This window comes from Lynx canadensis, chromosome B1, assembly GCF_007474595.2.
Source record: "Lynx canadensis isolate LIC74 chromosome B1, mLynCan4.pri.v2, whole genome shotgun sequence".
NCBI classification, from domain to species: domain Eukaryota; kingdom Metazoa; phylum Chordata; class Mammalia; order Carnivora; family Felidae; genus Lynx; species Lynx canadensis.
This window is the reverse complement of record NC_044306.2, coordinates 6,012,803-6,030,654: the sequence shown is the minus strand read 5'-3', so window position 1 is coordinate 6,030,654 and position 17,852 is coordinate 6,012,803. Positions and strand designations below refer to the sequence as shown.

The 17,852-nt window shown below is 39.2% G+C and overlaps 2 protein-coding genes across 2 annotated transcripts in view; one reads left to right on the top strand and one right to left on the bottom strand.

The window, feature by feature from the left end:
• ANGPT2 (angiopoietin 2) overlaps positions 1-2,638 on the top strand; it is a 58,775-nt gene extending 56,137 nt beyond the window's left edge. Inside the window, 1 exon segment of the mRNA XM_030312056.2 lies at positions 2,024-2,638. Within this exon segment, the coding sequence (XP_030167916.1) occupies positions 2,024-2,184 (161 nt within the window). The 3' untranslated portion in view covers positions 2,185-2,638.
• Positions 1-17,852, bottom strand: part of MCPH1 (microcephalin 1) — a 271,811-nt gene that overhangs the window by 137,533 nt on the left and 116,426 nt on the right. Inside the window, 1 exon segment of the mRNA XM_030312052.2 lies at positions 5,102-5,179. Within this exon segment, the coding sequence (XP_030167912.1) occupies positions 5,102-5,179 (78 nt within the window).

The following is a 17,852-nucleotide window of genomic DNA, read 5'->3' as shown; positions in this document are numbered from 1 at the left end:
GATTTACTTCTGAAAATAATTTGAAACTCAGCACTTTACACATCTTGTAAACAATACTGAAAGAATGAGGATCCATTAAAAATTCAGTCTTTTAGATAATATATTTCTACGTACAAACATAATATATACTGGCAGTACAGGTCTTCCCTATTAGCCATAATTATTTCAGCAAGAGAAAGCTACTGTATTGAGTATTTAAAGCTGCCTGTCTCCCTCATCCTACCATCATTGTCCTTTTTGAAGCCAACAAAAAGGGGGAAAGGGGTAGGTTCGGGGGGACCAAATCTACTGAATCCTTTTTTTCCCATCTGTCATTCCACACTGAACCCAGCTGTCCAGTCGAGAGGGAGGCAGCTTTCAGACCACCCATATGTCATGAGCTACTCAAGAGAGTCAGAGAAGTGCATTAATAACCAAGGAAACAATATATTTATTTACTCAAATCAAGATTTAGGGCTGAGAGTGGGAGTAGGAAAGAGAACGGCGAGAAGAAACACAGCCCAAGAGAGAAAGTGCAGTGGTCCTGACTGTGAGGAGGTCAGGTTCCAACTCACAGTCTGGGCCCCGGGTAAACCAGCCTAACAATCAGCTAGAGTTTTGCACAGACAGCAAATTTTATAGTTAAGTCAGCCAGGAGGCTCTAGAACAGACAGATCTATAAATCCGCAACATTCCTAAATATTTGTGAAGGATTCTGAATAGCACACGCACAAATGTCTTATCAAATCGCCATTAATCTGAATCAGCTTGACCCATGAGCTGTCACCATCAGGAAAGAATTCAGGCAACTGGATGAAATAACTGATCATCACAGCCTGATGTGCAAATATGATAATAGAATCATTATCAAAATATTTTTTACCTAAAGAAACAGAACTTCACAGATACAACTAAAGGCGCCCAACAAATACCTGCCCCTTGGGGTAACCAATGAACTCAGGTTCATTTCCATTATTTAGTTTGCTAGGAATGCAGACATCAATAATAGGTGTTTTTTCCGTTATTCTAAAATCTAACATAAATGGCACCATACTGTCTGTAGACTTCCACACAATGTTTCGAGGACTGCTTTAGATTAATGCATGTAGATCTAAGCTATTCCTTCTCCTTGAAAACCAGAGCTCTCGCACACTCCTGTGTCTAGCTAAGAGCTTTAAAACCCTAAGGTTAGGGGCGCCTGGGTGGCTCAGTCAGTCAAGCGCCTGACTCTTGGTTTCAGCTCAGGTCATGATCTCGTGGTTTTGAGAGTTCCAGCCCCACATGGGGCTCTGCACTGTCAGTGCAGAACCTGTTGGGGATTCTCTCTCCTCTCTCTGTCCCTCCCCAACTCACGCTGTCATTGTCTCTCTCAAGATAAACTTAATTTAAAAACTTTCCTTTAAGTTAAAAAAAAAAAACCACAAAAACCCTTAAGGGTAGCCATTCAGGAGTAGATGTGGACCCACCTCCCCACCGCCGCTGCTGTGCCAGACAGCACCCCCTCACCTTAGCACACCACGATAGCTTTAAATTTCCTTTCTGTCTGTGGGGCTTAACGATTTCCTTCGTATCTAGCTCTCCTGAGCGCTTAAAACTTGGAGTTATTTAAAAAAGAAAAAAAGCACGGGAGGGGAGGGGAGCCTGAATCAGCCTGGCCCACTAAGTTCCTGGAACTGGAACAGAAGCCAGCAGAGCCTTCCAACAATTCTTGAGTTTTGTGACTCATCCACACTTTCCACTGTGCTGGGGTACTCACCAAATCAGGACCGGGACCACTCACCATTCATGCCTACGGGGAACTGGCCTTTCCACACAGCACGAGCCTGTGAAAACATCTGCCATATGGAACTGGAACTTCACCTTGGTGACGCAGGAACGTCACACCCACATCTGTCACTGTGGCTCGGTCTATGCTCAAGCATCCCTGCGTGTGTCTACTCCAAACACACGGAGCGTCACTGGTGGATTAGTGGGGCGTTTCTAGTGGTGAGATACGGGGTAGGGTTGCCTCAGTCCTAATTCCTTGTGCGCCTTACTTCCACAGGCTGGTGGTTTGATGCGTGCGGTCCCTCCAACTTGAACGGAATGTACTACCCGCAGAGGCAGAACACAAATAAGTTCAGCGGCATTAAGTGGTACTACTGGAAAGGCTCAGGCTACTCGCTCAAGGCCACGACCATGATGATCCGACCCGCAGGTTTCTAAATGCCCGCACGCGCCTGAGGAGGGACAGGCTGTGCGATTTTCAAAGACTTAATCCCGGAGCTCTCAAAGACGCATCCTCATGCTGTCTCCTCTACCATCTCGAGACGGACAGCACGCGCTCGGTGCACAGGGGTCCACGGGCTCTGGCCCCGAGTTCCTCGCACCTCCTCGCTTAGACCCGCATCACTCGTGAACCCCGAGCACAACCCTGGTTACGATGACCTGTTGGAACGCCTATGGGAAGATAGAGTGAGGCCTGCGAATTTAGGACTGACAATTCACAGACGCTGTTGTCACAACCAAGAATGTTGTGTCGAGTTCATCCGTAAATAACTGGAAAACAGAACTCTCACGCTACGCAGTACAGATAACCTTGGAACTGCGTCCTTCTAAGTACTGTTTATAGATTGTATAAATATCCATATGTCCCGAGTTCAGCATCACTACCATAATTAAAAGAAAGAAAAAAATTCTCTAAGCCATTAAACTATATTATATTCAGGGACATTCTGGGAAGTGCTTATTTGCAGCTTATTTGGACAAGGAAAAACAGCTAACGCATTGTTTGCTCCTCTTAGGTGCTTTAAACTTTCATTTTGAAAACAGCATATTTACATATGTGTGGACAGCACACTTTTAAGTTAATGTTCAGATATTATTTCAAGTTTTAAAGATGAAACCTCCCAGATCTCTGAAATTAATAGAAATGGGTGTCCTTTCAGTTTATATGAAGATTGTACTATTTTTTTTTTCTTTCTGGCTGTTAAATATGAAGGTATTTTTAGTAATTAAATATAACTTATTAGATAACTACATTGAACATTTATGATAATATTTTCAACTTTGTAATTTGATTCTGAAACAACTGACTGTGCCTCACAACAAGGAAAAATTTGATTCTTTTTAATGATGAAGATTATGCATTTAATTCCCTGACAAACAGATTTTACTATACTTTCCTCGCTACTCTATTACAGAGGTCTTTTTTTTTTTTTTTCTCTTCTAGTCAGACGTATTTTAGAGAGGTAGGCTACAATTTAGTGTGTGGTTGAGAAAACCTTTCTATTTAAAGCACTTACGAGGCTATACTTCTCAAGCTAGTTTCACCCCTAAATATATTTGCACTAGCAACATTTTATTAGTAAAAATAATTTGCATTAGTAACATTTTTTTTTTTAATGTCGATCAGCAAACTTAAAAAAAAGTAACTGTTTTGGAGTGCAAAACAAAAATCTGACATTTAGAGTAGATTCAGATCTTTACAGAAAATTTTGAGAGCACGGACTTAAGGGCTGCAAAACTTTAAACCCCTCAAGTTTTAACTCCATTTGAAGTTTTCATAGTCCAATTAACACTAATGTACATCGTGGAATGCTTTATAATTTGGAAGCAACTTCTCACATATTTGCCTCGGAGTCAGCTGCTGCTAGGAAGCTTAGAGCCAAATTCGAAACCAGCATTTACCTCATGTCTTTCTTCACCATACACTGTTCCACCATTCTGTTTTTTCCTTTATTCCATTTTTCTTATGTAATTTATTTTACCCCATATGCCCCACCCCAACTACATTTTAAAACACATGCTACATGTTTGAGTCAATTTATGGACTCCAGAAGAGTCCAGCATGTCACTTTTTCCACTGTCTCGCTGTACTTTACACACTTTACACTATTTCCCACACATACACTGAGTGAAGAACCTCCGCATCTTTGAACAGTTTGTCTTATTACATTTAAGTAGGCTTTATAAGTTCAACAGAGGTATCACAGCTTTGTATCAAGTTAAAAAAAATATCTGTTAATAGGATGATAGCTCCACTTCAAAAGAAACCCTAAGTTTCTGTGATTATCTCGAGGACCACATGGCAGACACTGAGGTGGGGAATGACATTACAGGAAAAATTGGCAACCACGTACTTAATTTATATCACGTGCCCATGCAGGCAGGTAAAATGCATTTCAAAGACAAGCCTCACTGTGTTGTTCAGAGTTACTATACTCTCTTATGACAGAGAGTAGGGGGGATTTGTGTCTTTACACTTCAGTTCCTTACACGGTATTTCAAACAGAGTCTTGCTGAGAGGAATTTCTTCTCTCCTTAAGAAAATATTTATAAAGTTGAGGAAATCAAAACAATGATCTTAAAAATGAAAACAAAAGCAACCCAACAACCTAGAAAACTACAATGATGAGAAGGCAGAGTCCAACCTCCTATTATACGAGAGTCCTAGGCATACTCAAACAATGAACAATGCCAGCCCCAGTCACATATTAAAATCACCGTTCATCTTTCAGGTATTAATCTTCCAAAAGATTAAACTCTGTCACAAACCAGTTAACTTTTTTGCAAATGAAAGCCAACATCTACACGATCCTGCTTCCAATTAAAAGTGAAATTACCTACTTAATTATCACTTAATCTTTTAAAAAATTAGAATCTCCATTAAGCATTTGAAATATTTAATTTAAAATTCAGTGAAGTTGAAGTTGTGTTTAGGAAAAGCATCGGAAACAAAAGGACTGTATCATGTTGCTAGTTGGCCACAACTTTTATACCTATCAGTTCTATCTCTATGAGCAGTAACAGCATTATTTTTTAAAGCAGTAAACAATATATCATACCACCTTCTCAAGAACCTAATCCTTTTTCATTTTGTTTTTCTTAATTCTGAGGACTTTTATAATTAAAATTCTTTCAGATTTCATTCCTCACAATTTTTTGCAGAATGTTCTCACATTCCCACATTTGTTCTCACAAATAAATAGATTAAAAAAGTGTTAAGTTCTATGAAAATGTGTTTTTAATTGTGAGCATAATTGATCTCAATTTAATAAACATCTGAATCTGTATTTATGCAAATAATAATTTCCTGAGAACACCAATTGTATCCACCATAATAAAATAACATATGACTTACAGGAGCTGCGGGGAAGTAGTTAGAAAGTTCAAACGGCTCCTCGGAAATCCAATGACCCAGCTCCAAAGACCACAGTACCTACAAGTGACACAATAAGCACAACATTTATTATAGATTCATTAGGCTCTTGGTAGACAATAAACCACTTTGAAGATGCAGCCAAAACAAAACAAAAAGCCAGCAGTGAATGTGCGCTCCATAGATCTGAACCAGATGTGTCTTAAACACCAAAGTGCCATCAGAATCTCCATGTTGCATCGATCTTATGAATAATAAATGCTTGTTTAAGAAAAAAGTCTCACCATGATTAGAAATCTGGGTTTTATCCTACGGAGGCCAAATACTAAACATTACCCCAATAACAAACATATGAATTACTTTTTTAGGAATTCCAAGTTTCCAATTTAAGGAGTCATTATAGGAAATCCTCAGTAAATATTCCAGGATTTTATTAATTTAAAAAAAACATTTATTAGGAAAAGATAGGTCAGAAGCTTAAATTCAAAAAGCGACCCCTCTTGGCATGTGACTTTGTTTCTAACATGGATGAGTATTTTCAGAAGTTCTCCTAAAGCACTTGAAAATCCTTCCCAGACTCTGGAAGGATAAGATGTCTCATAAACAAGTTTTCATTATTATTAATATTTATTATTGTTATTTGAACCCACATATTTTAAATGATCAAAACAATGTTTGTGTTTTTAATTCAGTAATGTTCAAGATTCTGTAGTCTTCTCTTGATGAACCAATTCCCTGAAAATCTGTTACTATTTCTATGAACCAATAGAATTTTCTAAAAAAATAATCAAACTGAATTACATATCCCACGTTTATTTTTTATCTGCAATTTTCATTTCTTACATTCAGTGAATTCACTCTTTTTACTAGAGTTGCTACATAAAGCTTAAGTTCTTTTTGCCAAACTACTGGGGATGAGGAGGGAGTCTTCCTGTTTGGTAGTTTCTAAGGTTCAGACCCATCTACGGGATATCGGTCTTAAATATTTTCTTTTCATAAAATAAAGCTAGTACTTTTCCAACGTGAGTCAGCAATATTTCATTTCCAAGAAAAAGTGAGCATGCTACAGGAATAAAGACAATAACAAGATACAGAACCTGAATGATAATTCTGAACACTGGGCTGGATCTTACTTTAAACAGACACATTTATTTACGTAACAACTGCTTTCTTCAGCTCACTATCCATTCATCTGGGAACAACTGACTGAGAGCCTACTGTGAATTAGAACCCATGCTAGGTCCCGAAAACACAAATCCTGTCCCAGAGGAGTTCACTCTCTGGCAGGAGGCATGAAGGCAAACCACAAATGGTGGTTCTCAAAACAGTTCTGTGGGAACCTATAGAAGGAGGCAAACTAACTCGGTCTAGGAGAATCAAGGAAGGGTCCACGGATGAGGTGACATTTTAAACGGGGTCTTCATCAGGCAAAGAGAGACACAGTGGGAAGGGAGAGGACGTTCCAGCACGGAGAGAAATTTCACGTGCCATGGCAGGATTAAAGCGGGTTCTTTTTTTGGCTAAAGGGTGCTTTGGAAGAAGTGGTAAGAAAATAGAGTTGGACCCTGCTTCCATCCGTGTGCATGCAGGGGCATTTGCACATGGCGGAAGGACTGCTGGCTGGGAGAAGCCAGACACAATCATAAGAGGCAAGAGAAAGAGCTCTGACGGTGTTGGGCCCCAGATAACAGGATGGGAATGGAGTATAACGCGGGGAAATGTGCCTTCATTAGAGAGAGCAAGTAATGGGTTGTGTTCTCAGAGACTCTGCTCCACATACACTTGGATCTGTGTATACACCAGCATTATGTCAGTTAAGTCTTTGTTTTCCCTTGATTTCTGTTGGCTAACCAACATAAATGTGTGTGTGGGTGTGTGTGTGTGTGTGTGTGTGTCTTCAGAAGATACGAGAAAAATGGTATTCTGAAATCATGTTTCTACCTGGCTCTTTAGAGGTGGCTAAAACATTGAATTAACATAGTGTTTACCTTACTTTCATCAGTCAGTGTATGGTATCACTTATAGAGACACACTGACATGTGTGTCCTTCCCTACACATCTGAGATTAGCCCAGGAAATAACATGTAAAAAGTTTCAAGATCAGGGGCGCCTGGGTGGTTCAGTTGGTTAGGCATCTGACTTCAGCTCAGGTCATGATCCCACAATTCATGGGTATGAGCCCCACTTTGGGCTCTGCACTGACGGTCAGAGCCTGAAGCCTGCTTCAGATTCTACGTCTCCCTCTCTCTCTGCCCCTCCCTGCTTGTTCTCTCACTCTCGCTCTCTTTCTCCAAAAATAAATAAACATTAAAAAACAGTTTCAAGATCAGGTTCATTTCAGACATGAGGCAATGTGAAAGAATTATACTGAAAAGGTACCACTGAGAGAGAATCCAAGGAACCAGTCTTAAAAATGCATGTGGCATTTGAGTTCAGATGTAGTCCACATTAAAATGTTAATTGAATTTAACCTCATAAAAAAAAATTTATGTTCTGAGTTTGTCCCTTTCTAAATGACATGAAAACAAAACCAGAAGGCATTTACAGAATTTTGGTAAGTGAATTAATAAATTTAATTTATGTAGGCATCCCAGGAATTAATATTGAACAGAGATAGCAGAAAACACTAATTTGATTGCAATGAAATCATTAAATCAGAAGTACAGTGCAAGCTTTTTGTTTCAGTTCTTTCATTAGCCAAACTTATCTTTACCTTAGTAGAATGTCCAATATTGGGAAAATCTACTTTGCAAGGTCACAGTTAAGGCTGTAAGTGAACTAAAAGGTGAACCCAACATTATTTCTCATCATATATGAGATAGGATAAAAATAATTGAGAAGCTAAACTAAAGTAAGAAATTGGGTTGCATAAACACAGAGGATCAAATCCCATGCTTAAAGCCCTTAAAACGAGGGCTGACTTATTTCAATATCCACTGCAAATGAATCTAATATTTTTACATTTTAGAACTGTCATTCATAAAACTTGAACCCTGTTGGTGAATTTAAATGGGAGGTGCTTTCTTGCTTTATTATTAGATTCATAGCTACTGATGAGACAACTTTCCACAATGGAGGTGTGACCATGCAGATCATTCCACACCAGGCAAAACACAAATGGTCTTCTCTCATTTTATATAAATCTAATCATTCTATTTGAACAGTGCGAGTCGGTGGAGCTACGGTGAACCCAAGCCAGAAAATGGTATCGATAGTGAAAGCAAGTCAAACAGAGCATCATGTGCAAGGAAGACAACGAGGCCAGCTTAGGGTTCACACACAGCAAAATGAGCACATCTTTACCTTCAAAACCTCCCAATATTCCACATAAAAGGATGGAATTAAAAATAGTGAGAAAAGTGTCCACACAGATAAAACAGGGTGATATCTTGGAAGCTGCAAAGCAGATACATAAATGACAAATGACTGAGAAGGACAAAGAAAGTTTGGACTTAAGTGTCTGGAAAAGGAAGTCAAGAGGAAGCACCAAAGTCCCTCCACACACTCCCTGAAAGGCAAAGAAACTGGTGGCAGCGGATGCCTCTGAAAATGGGGCTTCGAACAGGGTAAACAGGAGAAACCTCCTACCCCCTAGCCCACCCTCTGCTGGAACAACAGAAAAGCCAAGTCCCACAGGCTGTGTGAGAGCAGTGGTGGAAAGCATAGGGGAGACCTCTCCAGCCCTCCACCCACCCCCCCCCCCCCCCCCCCCCCCAGGGTGCCGGCACAGAACCCCGCAGGCAGGCAGGACACGGCAGGACACCAGCCATGCTTTCCTGTATGCTAATCAACCCAGGGAAAAAAGACACAAATACCAACGCTCGCACCTCAAACACCTCCATTCACATCTAATCGCCTATGAGCCACTCAGGCAGGCAGAGTTTCAATCAGCTTTTCAGTGCCTCATAACTGAACATGACTTTATACCCATTTGATAAAATCCTCTAGCTTGTAAACATGGACCAAACCAAGTAAGAATGGAATTTCTGGGATCACAGTGATGGAAGTCCCTGGATAATAGCAGCTCTATAGATGATACAGAACCAGTCTCAAGGGGAAGAAGACAAAGGGGTTCATGGGTGGTGTTCCAAGAATAATAAATGAGACTGGAAGGTGAACTGGTATATAGACGTATTTGAGAGAAGAATTATAATGCTTTTAGAAATTTTTGCAGGGAGTTGGTGATAGGTACATACAAAACTAAGCAATCAAAATGACTGTCAATGATTAGCTCGGGAAAACAACAAACAAAATTACCAGAAATGAATCATAGTACCTTACATGGTTCAGTTCAAAAAGCACCCATATACTCATTCGTGTGTGTGTGTGTGTGCGTCAATGTGTATTTACATGCAAAATAAATGTTAAAAATCATAACCATATTGAGTACACTGGGGAACAGAAGAGTAGATAATACTAAAAGACAGCTATACAGGCATACTATGATCTTCCTCAGAAGGAAGTCAATGTCTCCAAGTAAATTAAAAAAAACAAACAAAAAACAACAACCAGCAAGAAAAGCATTTTATTTAGAAATATGTAGGCAAACTATCAGAAGGCTAATTTAGGAGTGAAAATCCAGGCTGGGAAACAGCAAGGCAGGCAGGGTAGGCCATTTTTTTTTTTTTTTATTATAAAGCCTCATAAATTATACTGGATGTTTAAAAACACTTAGGTTGGATCATTTTAGACTTACAGTACAGAGAGTTCTCATTTAACTACCACCTAGATTCCTCTATTGTGTGATCATCCAACTTAACTTTGCTCTTCTCTTTCAAAAGTGCTTTTGCAACTAGAACTGGCTTGGCAATATCTAAAAAAAAAAAAAAAAAAAAAAAATCTTGCTGAGCCTGTAATTGGAACTGAGTTGAATCTATAGATCAAATGGGGAGAACCAAAGAGAAAGACAAATACCATCTAATTTCATTTATACGTGGAATCTAAAAATAAAAACAAAACAGAAACAGACTCCTGTATACAGAGAACAATCTAGTGGTTTGCCGGGGTGGGGGGAGGAGAGGAGTAAGGGGATGGGAAAACTAGGAGAAGGGGGTAGAAGGCACAAGGATACAACGTACAGCATAGGGAATGACAGTTAGTATGTAATGACTTTGTACAGTGACTGGAGCGTGGCTAGATTTATCATGGTGATCACTTCCTAATACACATAAATGTTGAATCATTTTGTTGTACACCTGAAATGAATATAACATTATATGTCAGCTATACTTCAAGAAATAAAAAGGAGAAGGGAGAACCAACCCACAGCTTAAAAAGTATACATATTAAAAAAAAAAAAAAGTATACATATTCACAGGCACCTGGGTGGCTCAGTTGGTTAAGATTCCAACTCTTGATTTCAGCTTAGGTCATGATCTCAAGGTTTTTAAGACTCAGCCTCACGTCAGGCCCTGCACCAGTCAGTGTGGAGCCCGCTTGGGATTCTTTCTCTCTGCCTCTCCCTGTTCACCTGTGCACAGCTCTCTCTCTCTCTCTCTCTCTCTCTCTCTCTCTCTCTCACTCTCTTAAAATAAATAAATTTTTTCAAGAAACGTATCCATTTTCCCAATTCATGAACATAGTACATCTCTCTTTTTTTAGGTCTTCTTTGATTTCTTTCATAGTGTTTTGTAGTTTTCAGCATAGACCTGCAAATATGTTGTCAAGATTTAAATATTTAATTTCTGTGGATGCTAATATAAATTTCATTTTATTTCTTTTTTTAATTTAATGTTTGTTTACTTTTCAGAGAGAGAGAGAGAGAGAGCCAGAAGAGGTGGGGCAGAGAGAGGGAAACACGGTGTCCAAAGCAGGTTCCAGGCTCTGAGCTGTCAGCACAGAGCCCGATGCGGGGCTCGAACTCACAGACTGTGAGATCATGACCTGAGCCAAAGTTGGACACTTAACTGACTGAGCCACCCAGGCGTCCCATAAATTGCATCAAAAAAATCAGGATTCCAGTTGTTTATTGCTAGTACACAGAAACACAACTGAATTTTGTATACTGAGCTTGCACCCTATAACCTTGCTGAACTCACTAGTTGTGGGAGCTTTTTTGTAGATTTGTTGATGTTTTCTATGTAGCCAGTCATGTCTTTTGTGAATAAACAGTTTTATTTGCTGCTTTCCCAATCTGTGTGCATATTTTTTTAGCTCCATTATTGCACTAAGACCCGCTCCCCCAATACAGTGCAGAAGAGAAACAGTGACAGCAGTACAATTACTTGAACTCCTTTGTGAGGTAGATTGATTTGATTAGTTAAAAACAAAACAAAACAAAACACACACACACAGGAAAGCATAACCCCAAAGTGTTTCTGGGCATAAGTGAATGTATCTATGTATGGAAAGCACAGTATTTCTTCACTTTCAAATTTAAAAAGTTCATATTGTTATTTCATAGTGGTGCTGGCTAGTGGTCATGGTGCTTTTACTAACTGCTTCGACTTCCTAATCTCCAAAGAATAGTTAGAAAATTCAGTGGTCGGAAGTACTGTAGCTCATGATCAGTAAATGTCACTTTTATTTTTATTGATTTATTTTGAGAGAGAGATAGAAGACAAGCAAGGGAGAGGCAGAGAGAGAGGGAGAGACAGAATCCCAAGCAGGCTTTGTGCCATCGGCTCACTGCCCAATGTGGGGCTCGAACTCACGAAGCTGGGCTGAGATCAAGAGTTGGACATATAACTGAGGGAGCCACCCAACGGCTCCTACATGTCACTTTCCAAACCAGAACCAAATTAATTTCTCTTAACATTAATTCCTTAATATTTAATAATTTCTTAACGTTTTCTTATTTGCATAAGAATTTTCTTCAGCTAAGAAAAAAATTTATTCTAAAAGCATTTAGTAAGCAAAACACTAAACAAGGTACGCTCAATTACTAACTTCTCAAAATAATTTTAAATTTTTTTTTTCAACGTTTATTTATTTTTGGGACAGAGAGAGACAGAGCATGAACGGGGGAGGGGCAGAGAGAGAGGGAGACACAGAATCGGAAACAGGCTCCAGGCTCCGAGCCATCAGCCCAGAGCCCGACGCGGGGCTCGAACTCACGGACCGCGAGATCGTGACCTGGCTGAAGTCGGACGCTTAACCGACTGCGCCACCCAGGCGCCCCTCAAAAATAATTTTAAAGAGAGGAAAAACAGTGTGGAATTATTTCAATGTACAAGTGATGAGAGAAGGTTGGGAGCGAGAGAAAAGTGGCATGAAATAGTGATTTTGGGTTGAGCTTGAAAAAATTAATGACTCCAAATGGTTAATGACTGACTGCCAGTACAAAAATCACAACTGTAATATAAAGCTGATTTAACTCACTTAAAAGCATTATTGATTGTGTTGAAAACATTAATATTCACAATTTTTTACTGTAATATTAAGTGTATTCTGAGATTCTAAATGGCCAGCTGAATCAGTCATTGTTTTTGGACCTGTCCCGAGAGCTTACTGTCTACCATATTTAATTGGTAAATTCAAATGCAGTTGTAGCACTAACAATACTCGTAAGAAGATAGCAGGTATGGACAAAGAGGGCCTTCTTTGTGGGAAACATCAATAATATTCTTTGTATATAAAACTTCATGTTGTTCAACATATCCATTGATGACCTTATAATCAAATCTGACAGACAGAAACTTATGCCTCAGATTTAACCTGTGGGAATCTAGTCAAATAGTTCAAAAGCATACTTCATGCTCTAATCACTGAGAAGAGATTGGGGTTATCTGTACTGCTCTCTGCCCTACCCATTCTTGCACCCACCAACTGCGGGAGCTGTAAACGTTTATGGAGGTGTAAAACATACATTTAGCATTTGCAAACCTCTTCTTCCTTAAAAATTTTTTTATGGTTATTTAGTTTTGAGAGAGACAGAGACAGAGACAGAGCATGGGTAGGGGAGGGGCAGAGAGGGGGAGACACAGAATCCAAAGCAGGCTCCAGGCTCTGAGCTGTCAGCACAGAGCCCGATGCGGGGCTCAAACTCAAGAGCTGTGAGAGCATGACCGGAGACAAAGTTGGGTGCCTAACCCACTAAGCTACCCAGGATGCCCTCAAATCTCTTCTTTCCTACAGAAGAGGAACAAAAGTAGTAATTACTAATCTTTTGCTATTTTAAGCTAACAAGAAAACAATACAAATCAAATTATAAATGTTTTCTCATCAGAGTTTATAGATTCTTTGTCTCAGTTATGAGTAATTAATTTGCTCAAACAACATCATCTTAAGAGAATTCGCTACTATGCACATTGTTTTGACTTCTCCTAGAGGGAGAATAACATTTGTGTTTTTTCCACAACTACACAATATAATGTACTAACACCACGGAATCCAGGCAACCGGGTTAAGCCAATCTCCGTCTCTCTGCAGCCCTGTGACAAAAGGCGAGTTAGTTAACCTTTCTGTCACATGAAAACATTATCCATTTTAAGTTACAAATGTATCCATGTAGCTAATGAAATAGTTGTGGCAATGAAGTTTTTCTAGGTTAAACATCAGGCTTAAAAGTTGGGGCTATCAATGGTATAATTTTTGACAAATTAATAGGGCATATAGGGTGCTTATGTCCCAAACACTTAGGAGCCAGAAAACAGAGGAGGTCTGGTCTTCCAAAAGGACCAACTTGAACTGGCAAAGTTTCAAGGCAATAATATTTGTTCCAAAATAAGCCATTCCTCTGTGTTACCAACACATCTTTTAACATCAAGAAATGCTTTACATGATTCCACAGTTATTTTAAAATATAAACCTATTCCGCAGATGAAATGCCTCCCTCAATGAGGCAATTTTCCACAGATGGTTTTTAAAAATTGAGTTGCCATTCTCAAAATACATAATTAACCATTTTAACGTGTACAGTTCAGTGGCATTTAGCATATTCACTTCTCTCTCATTTCAAAATAACCATTCTGGGAGTATACCCCGTACCCAGCAAGCGACCTCCCCATATGCCCCAGTCCACTTCTCACCAGCTGGCTGTCTCTGCACGTTTGTGTATTCCACAAACACCATAGCTGACGAATCAGACATTATGCGACCTTCTGGGTCTGGCTTCTTTCCCTGAGCATAATGTTTTCAAGGTCAAGGTATGATTTGAATGAAGGCTACTGATGGGTATCAAAAATGCTTGTTTAATGACCATAATTGATATTTATTGAGAACTTACTCAGTACTTTATTTCGATGACCTTTTGATCATTTTGCAGATAAGGAAAATGAAGCTTCGAGAGTGTAACTGCCTTACAGGTCACACAGCCAGTGAACGGCACTCTCAGGGCGCCTGGGTGGCTCAGTCGGTTAAGCGTCCAACTTTGGCTCAGGTCATGATCTCATAGTTCATGAGTTGGAGCCCCACGTCTCGGGCTCTGTGCTGATGGCTCAGAACCTGGAGCCTGCTTCAGATTCTGTGTCTCCCTCTCTCTTTCTGCCCCTCCCCTGCTCACATTCTGTCTGTCTGTCTCTCTCTCTCTTAAAAATAAATAAGCATTAAAAAATATTTAAAACTCAGTCTCTTATCTGTTAACCTTTCAAAAGCACATACAGTGGTGGGCAGCCACAGAATAAAGTTATCCAAGTTTAAGGTGGTACAAGATAAAAATATTCTCTAGGCTATCTCTACAAGTAGATGCCAGGAAGATTACGGGCTATGAATTGAGGACAGCCTGACTTCAAATTTAAAATTCACCATTTTCAATCACTGTGACTATAAGCAACTCACTAAAACTTTCAAGTGTCTGTGCCCACAGTGGAGTATCGTATTGACATGTGGAGAGAGTCTAAGCCTCCTGGAGGAAAAGCCCCTGTCCCTACATTGTCTATGTCTGGAAGCAGTGCCACCTCGTCCTCCAGAAATGGCCAGTTGGTCTCTAGAACCTTCCAATTCAGCACACGGTCCTAAGGCCAGCAACCTGCACATCACCTGGGAGCTGGTAGCCAGTGAAGAAGCTTAGGACCCAGACCTACTGAACTAGAATCTGCATTTAATAAGACCCCAGAGGATTCATCTGTTATTAAGTTTAAAAGCACTCTGGCTGTCTCAAAAAAAAAAAAAAAAAAAAATGGCAGGAAACCAAAACCTTAATACAACCTATTTAACCAAGACAGATAAGATAAGCAATAAGGTACCAAAAATAAGTAGTTAAGAAGTCTGTTTCCTTTTTAAGAGATACTGACAGAGACTAAATACCAGATAGAAAGAGGAAAAAGACGCCGTACATTGATATATGCTCAAAATATTGTTACAAAAAGTTCCGCTATATAGTACACAGGCACTTAAGTGAGATTTATGCCGCTCATAGCTCACCTAATCTTTTCCAGCCGGAAAAAATGAAAATGGATTATTCTTGGATGTTAGAGCTTAACGGCCACTATGAGCCACTTTTTACACATTGCTAAGCAAAGACCAGGGTGACCCAGCATTTCACCAGCATACTTCCATGTGAAGTCCAAACATCTTTATAAATAACACAAGCTCGTACTTTTCTTATCAAAATGAAAACAAAGAAATAAATATAACACATTCCAATGTAACTAAAACAAACATCAGAAACATCACTTCAGTGTATGAAAAACAAAGTAGAAATTATTATTACCATCATAGACAATAAGCCAAATATTATGGCTACTAAGAACAACCACTGTTTCTTATTCTTTCTGTGAATTTAAGTTGTAAAGATTTTTTTTCTTAAATGAGAGCATCAGGTCATCTTATTTTCATGAATTTTAACAAGAAAATCATGAACTGCATGGGTACTTTCATAATTTATAATGATGTACAATGTTTTTATATGACATTTTTAGCTCATCAGAGGCAAATAGAAGTTCTGGGGATTTTGTAATTTTTTTTTAACGTTTATTTATTTTTGAGAGACAGAGAGAGACAGAGTGCAAGCGGGGGGTGAGACAGAGAGAGGGAGACACAGAATCCAAAGCAGGCTCCAGACTCTGAGCTGTCAGCACAGAGCCCGATGCGAGGCTCGAACTCATGAACTGTGAGATCATGACCTGAGCCAAAGTCAGGCGCTTAACCGAATGAGCCACCCATGCGCCCTAAAAGTTCCAGGGATCTTTAAAGAAATAAGTATGTTTGGTCATCTACCAACTCACTTACTCATCCAACAAGTATGTGTTGTGTTCCAGCTCTACCCTGGGTCCTGGGCCAGGTGAGAAAAGACAGGTACAGTCTCTGCCCTCAAAGAGCTTGTATTTTGCTAAATAACCAGGTCCGTTAAAGAAATTCTGCTTTTATGTTTGAAGGAGTCTCTTGTGCCCTAGTCTCTTGTGCCAAGAGTCAGTCTCTTTTATTTTGCCCTAGTCTCTTGTGCCAAGAAGGGTATGGCTATCTCTAAGTAAGTTGTACCAACAAAAATATTGCTTAAAATTTAACAATTGAAACAAATGTTCTACCACAATAAAGTATATATGGCTTATCAGAAATCGGTGAAGGTCAAAGGATACAAACTTCCAGCTACAAAAAAAACAAGTCATGGAGATGTAATGTACATCATGGTGACTATTTGAAAATTGCTAAGACAGTAGATCTTAAAAGTTCCCATCACAAGAAAAAAAAATGTATGGTGACGGATGTTAAATAGACCTATTGTGGCAATCATTTCACAATACGTAACAAATGTCGAATCATTATGTTGTATGCCTGAAACTAATACATCACTTACACTTCAATTAAAAAACTGTGAATAGAATGAAGTATTTGTATACGATTCTTTCTTGTTTTGTGATTTGTCTGATGAAACCAAAATAAAAAAAAAATTACCTAAGGGGGTTTGGCTGGCTCAGTTGGTGAAGCATGTGACTCTTGATCTTGAGGTTGTGAGTTCAAACCCCACATTGGGTGTAGAGATTATTTAAAAATATAATCTTAAAAAAAAAAGAATTACACAAAACAAAATTTGGTGGAGAGGTATTTCTCTGTGCACTGAAGGGCACTCTCCAGTGGTCAGAAAGACAACCAACTCAAAAGAACTAAGGTTTCTGTCATGGAACTGATAAATCTACCATGCATCTAAGGCAAGCTATTATTTCAGTGGACAAAACCACTTTTAGTTACAAATTTCTCATTCTCTGGTAAAGAAAAGCCTAAAAAGTTTTCTGTAGAGAACATTCCAGGGCAATGAATTTTAGGAGAAATGTATTGTGTAGATCATACATAGACAGTGTCAGGTAGCCAAACGTACAATGTTGTCAACTACAGTTTTGAAGCACGTATGCCAGTTGTCTAAAATCTGGTATTTCTTACATCAGCTCTCTTCAAAACCTAATGTTATCACTAAAGCCTAATTCACAGAGGTTCTTATGCAGACACAGAGTTCAAGAGTGATGTTCTTTGGCAATCTATTTTAACTTGGGGACAGAGCTTAGAAACCTAAAAGAAGGGAGAGCTAACAATGTCCCCAACATTACTGACAGATACCTAAAAGGACATGCAAATGACAGATAGCTAAAAACCATGTTCAAGAAGTCCCAGTGCCTCAAATCATGGCTGCATTTTTCTGATGAGAACCTAAAGGTAAGATATTCTGTGTTGTTACTGAAAATGAGAACAGTTTCACTGGGCGTCAGAAAAGACAACTGGGGAACTCAACAGAAAGTTGCGGAACTGAGATAAAGATGCACCTGTAAGAACAGCTGAAATTTGTTTCTAAAAATGAGCTTGGAATTTGTGACGCAACTCGGTATCAACCATAGTGGAAGTCCTACAGTCTTCAATGGTAAGG